Source organism: Malania oleifera, chromosome 2, assembly GCF_029873635.1.
Source record: "Malania oleifera isolate guangnan ecotype guangnan chromosome 2, ASM2987363v1, whole genome shotgun sequence".
In the NCBI taxonomy this organism is placed as follows: domain Eukaryota; kingdom Viridiplantae; phylum Streptophyta; class Magnoliopsida; order Santalales; family Ximeniaceae; genus Malania; species Malania oleifera.
The window spans coordinates 17,776,119-17,781,777 of NC_080418.1; the positions used below are offsets into that span (position 1 = coordinate 17,776,119).

At 38.1% G+C, this 5,659-nt stretch overlaps 1 protein-coding gene across 1 annotated transcript; it reads left to right on the forward strand.

Moving 5' to 3' along the window:
- The first annotated feature begins 393 nt into the window (after positions 1 to 393).
- On the forward strand, positions 394 to 2,851 carry LOC131149347 (glutelin type-D 1-like). Its single transcript, XM_058099723.1, has 3 exons — positions 394 to 1,056; positions 1,657 to 2,377; positions 2,500 to 2,851. The coding sequence occupies exons 1-3, from the start codon at positions 861 to 863 to the stop codon at positions 2,651 to 2,653; spliced, it is 1,071 nt and encodes a 356-aa protein (XP_057955706.1). The 5' UTR covers positions 394 to 860; the 3' UTR covers positions 2,654 to 2,851.
- The last annotated feature ends 2,808 nt before the right edge of the window (positions 2,852 to 5,659 follow it).

Consider the following 5,659-nt stretch of genomic DNA (forward strand, 5'->3'; position numbering starts at 1 on the left):
CTAATTTTTATTTTCTTAATTTTTTAATGTAATAGCCAAAAATTGCTTTGTTTTCAAAAAATTGCTCCTAAAATTAAAATACTAGTCATTCATACAAATCTGCTATCATAACCTAATTTTTCACGTCAAAAACAGAAAATAGAAATAATATTAAATAGTCTAGTGATAATGAGAACCTAATTTAATTTTTTGGTCATCAATCTTAAAAAACTACAACCTAAAATGTGAAATAATTCAGTTTTTGTCCAATTTTAGGTTTTCTGTTTTCGGAAATAATTATGCATTCCTAATTTTTTCGGTGACATCATAGATTCCTAATTTTTTCGGTGACATCATAGATCCACTAACGAATGCATAATACAAAATTTAAAATACATGAAATAGAGTTTTGATAATGATGATTAACGAATGCATAATACAAAATTGAAAATACATGAAATAGAGTTTTGATAATGATGATTCTACGTTTTCATGTAATCTGACCCACCAACATCGCGCAGGAAAGGAAAATACTCAAGAGAGAAACAAACGCGGAAAGGGAAGTTTAATCAGAAAGCTGCGTATTTATCTTTTTTGTAAGATATATTCCGATAATACGACTAATTACTGGAATTACTGTGATTTGGTCGCTGATTCGTTTGAACTTGATGTTGATCAAATCTTTCTGTTATCTAATCCTAGTTCAACGGAAAATGCTCCGTATTAGAATCCTGTAGAGCCTATTTATAGGTGCCTCAGCCGGCGACTGTCATCAATCATCTTCTCCACAGAAAGTTCTCAAATTTGAATTCTTTACTGCTTGGGTTGCTTCTCTTTGTTTTCTTTTTGGTTCCTCAGATTATTTGCCTAGAAAAGAAGAGATGGAAATTGATCTTTCTCCAAAGTTGGCCAAGAAGTTGTACGGAGACAATGGGGGCTCCTACCACGCATGGTGCCCTTCGGAACTTCCCATGCTGCGCGAAGGCAACATAGGAGCGGCCAAGCTTGCTCTTGAGAAAGATGGGTTTGCGCTCCCTCGCTATTCTGATTCTTCCAAGGTCGCCTATGTTCTTCAAGGTGAATCTTTTTATTTATTTATTTATTTTTTTTCGAATTCATTGAAATTTTGTTCATGTTCATACGTAGGTATATCACTCTATATCTGATTGGATTGTCATGCTGCGTTTTTGTTTTCTGATCCGAAGTTATTAATTTTCTAGTAATATTGATGGATTTTATTAGTGCCATGTTCATGTTAAAATAGTTGATCAGACCACACTGATTTCGAACCATTGATCGTCCATTCAATTGGGTTTCTTCTCTCGTCAGTCTTAAAATTTTCACCTCTCTAAAGCAGTAAAAGCTTATTGCGACTTTTTACTCTTTCTATTTTGGATGTTTATTTTCCAGAAAAAAATGTTAATGTAAAATTATCAAAAAAGGAGAAATCTTGCAAAGAGTTTAATTAGATTTATGGCTTAATCTCGGGCAAATTATTCCTTCTAATTGGACTACCAGCTTTAGCTTCCATTGTCAATCTGTAAATTAACCATGTTCCTGTGCTTTGTAAATTTGGTTTAAGTTTTCCAGATCATAAAGCATGCTTTTGCTTATGTTTTATGAATTCATAGACTAGTCTGACTCCTTTTCTTCTCCCCTGACTCTGCATTACTTCAGGGAGCGGCGTTGCCGGAATTGTCCTCCCAGAATCCGAAGAGAAGGTTGTTGCCATCAAGAAGGGCGACGCACTCGCCCTTCCTTTTGGTGTTGTCACCTGGTGGTACAACAAAGAGGACACTGAGCTCGTTGTTCTCTTCTTAGGTGACACTGCAAAAGCCCACAAATCCGGCGAATTCACTGATTTCTTTCTAACGGGCTCCAATGGCATCTTCACTGGTTTCTCTACCGAGTTTGTGAGCCGAGCTTGGGACTTGGATGCAGATGTTGTCAAGACCCTTGTAGGGAAGCAGCCCGACAGTGGCATTGTAAAGCTGGATGGATCTGTCAAGATGCCTGAGCCAAAGGAGGGGCACAGAGATGGCATGGCATTGAACTGTGAGGAAGCCCCGTTGGATGTGGACATTAAGAATGGTGGAAGGGTTGTGGTCTTGAACACCAAGAACTTGCCTCTGGTTGGTGAGGTTGGGCTTGGAGCCGATCTGGTTAGGCTGGATGGAGGTGCTATGTGCTCTCCTGGCTTCTCTTGTGACTCTGCGCTCCAAGTGACCTACATCGTTAGGGGAAGCGGCCGTGTTCAGGTTGTTGGTGTTGATGGCCGCAGGGTGCTGGAAACTACTATCAAGGCGGGCAATTTGTTCATTGTTCCAAGGTTTTTCGTGGTTTCGAAGTTTGCAGATGCTTCTGGGATGGAATGGTTCTCCATCATCACCACTCCCAAGTAAGTACTTATATTGACGGTTCCTTTGCTTTTCATAATGATAGTTGTTTATGAGTTTTATGGTTGTGTATGTCTTGGCAAGTGTGTTGGAATTCTGATGATATATATTTTTGTGTTGGCAGTCCCATATTCACCCATTTAGCAGGAAGGACTTCAGCTTGGAAGGCACTGTCCCCTGAAGTGCTGGAGGCATCCTTCAATGTGCCGGCTGATGTAGAGAAGCAATTCCGCTCCAAGAGGATGTCTGATGCCATCTTCTTTCCTCCACCAAATTAAGACGAAGGAAATCACACTTCCAATTTTCTTGTTTTTCAGTTTCTGTAGAGATTTCTTTCTGTGTCATGTTCCTTATTTTTCATACTTAGCAGGTCTTTAGGATTTTAGTACCAAAAAAAAAGGTCTTTTGGATTTGAGATGATGTTTATATTTTATTTATTATAGTTTAATACGAATTTTTGTATGGTTTGGTTGCCATCTACTTTGTTGCTTTTGCTTTTATTACTATCTTCTTTCTAAAGTTGCTTGCATTAACACAAGAATCATTTCATATAACAACAAAAATATCCAACAGAATCATTTTCTATTGACGAAATAAATAACTCTGACACCCAGTGCACATTTTTCTTTTAACATCTACACCATCCTTAATGCCCTGTAAAGGAAATATCCCTTTTGGATGGATGTTCGAGTGAAATATTGGAATATACACATTTTCTATTGTATGATAATATTAAAGACATCATCTCTTTGAACACTCAACTAATCCACCGGGATAATTAGACTACCCTCTAACCTTCTCTACTTAAATACTAAGGTATTATTTCAAATAGAAAGTCATAATTTCCAAGACTTGAACACTGACCATTTGACCAAGGGAGTCTTAAGTTTGCCACCAGAACCATCTTCTATAAGATATTGAGGGAATCCAATTTATGGTATAAATCCCACTATCAATTAACTACCGTTTGCATTTATCCCAGGTCCCATTATCTTCCCACAGCTTGGCTGCTGTTTTGAATTTGAAAAATATCTTTCTCAAGTATTTGATGGTGGGCCTTGGATATGACCTATTGGTCATGGGTTTGAGTCCAAAGAAATAACCTCTTTGCATGAAATTAGAGGTAAAGTTGGGTTCATTGTAACGACCTTCCCCCTACTCTCGCAAAGTGGGGAACCTTGTGGACAGGGGATGCCCCTTTTTTGTTTTTTTTATTCTTTCTCAAATTTTTAGAATTCTCTTGACAGTTCCAATTCCATGATAATTTCCACATGACTCTTCGACAACTCCAATTGTCTGTTGTTCTCCACCTCATTTTCTGCCTGTTTGCAACATCTGCCCTGCAGAGAAAACTCACATGGCAACAATTTAGTTTATGCATCTTTGCCAGTTCACCACTTCTTATCCTAACTTCTTTAGGTTGTGGTTCTGGCATTAACTGCCACATGTGGGCTACATACTTTTCATTCACCAGAAGTTTTAACACTTATTTTCATTGATCCTCATTGTTTGTTTGTAAAATTCTATGAAATATTGTGACAGCAAGTCTGACTTCCATAAGTTGAACACAAAACCGGGTTGCTTTTGGATTTTAGGAATTTCTTTACCATGCTTATGCCTACTTGTATTCAGCACTCCCTCCAAAGTTGAACTTGGTTCACTTGAACAAGGCATCAAAATATACTTCTGTCTCTAACAAACCTTGGAATCCTATTTCAGAATCACTGAGGGAGATGGAATAATTTCTTCAATTGGTTAACTTGGAGAGAGAGATAGAGAGAATACTTGTAGTGCGGAAGGTCGGGGATATATGGTGATAAATCAAGAATAAATAACTCTACAGTTGGGCTTTCAAATGACAGAGATGGCTGCTGCATGAATCCCTGTGGCCTGGGACTGATAACATTGCTATACCACATTCTGTTCCCCCAACTTTCCTCACCTTGTCATTGCTGCACCAATAACATAAACTGAAACTCAAATCTGTTGAAATTAATGAGAGAACTTCAAGAATAATGCATTCATCATTCGCGGAGTAAGATAAATAGTTGGAAGACTAAATAAACAAAACATTTAACATGCTCTGAATTGTGAAGGTATGGTATCTAATTTCATAATTAAGAATTGATGGATTGGGGCACATATATATATGGTTCTTCCCCCCGCCCCCCCGACTGCTGATGTATATATCAGGTTGCTGAGGCATACATATGGTCCCTGTCAATTCTTTTAAATGTGATTTTGTGAGCACCGCCTGTGCAAATTTTCAAACTTCAAGAGTAGAAGAATGAAACGATGGCAGCAATTGTGTGTGAGAGAGAGAGAGATCATTTGGTGTAGCCAAAAAGAAAAATAAAAATGGAAGTGAAAGGGTTCAGTGGAAGATTCACTGGTTCATGAATTTCTTAGTTTCTTTTGAGGAACAACAGTCTACCGCAGACAGATTGAAGCAGGTCAACTTTTAAAAGCAATATTTGTTACTAGCCAATATCTAATTACTTCAATGGATGCTAGCACATCAGAGCCACTGCCAATCTAACATGTTAAGCTGTTCTGTGTGTATCAATAGCTTAACGCCGGATATGTGACAGCTACAGCACTAGCTCAACAGCTGACTTGCGATAGCTTAACTGCTGATATATGCTACAAATGCTGCAGCAGATATGCGACAAGGGCTAAGTTTTCTTATACATCGGATATGCTAAAACACATGTCATACAACTGTTAGAGCGCATCTCAACATCACTTTGCTCAGTGCATATGCTACAACTGTTAGAGCTCATCTGCTAAAGTTCATCTGCCAGTGGCGCATTACTAAGGTCCTCTGTATTATAGGTGGCCCGCATCAAGTCTCATCCATGGTCAAATGGCATGGAGTTATTGGAAAATGCTTGACAGAATAGAAATGTTTTATCCACTGGATGTGAAGGGTATCTCGAGTCTGAACTCTGAACATTCTCGTATAGCTTCTGACATATGAGATTTAATTCTGTGCAAAAAATGCCAAATTAAATAATTATGATTGTTTATAAAGATCAATGTTCTTCAAGGGGGATTTTGCAAAGGACAGTTGACAGAACTAGTTGGGTCATCATTTCCAGTGAAACACAGCTAGGAATTCTAGTTATTGCACTGATAAACATCCAATTAGTTGATCATTATAATGCATGTGATTGTGCATTTTAGAAGTTAATTGGGTATTGAGATCATTCATTTAGTACTGTGCGTCAGCCTGGGGGCTGTTTTCGTAAAGAAGCTTGCTTTGGTTAGTGCCTTTGTTTTCT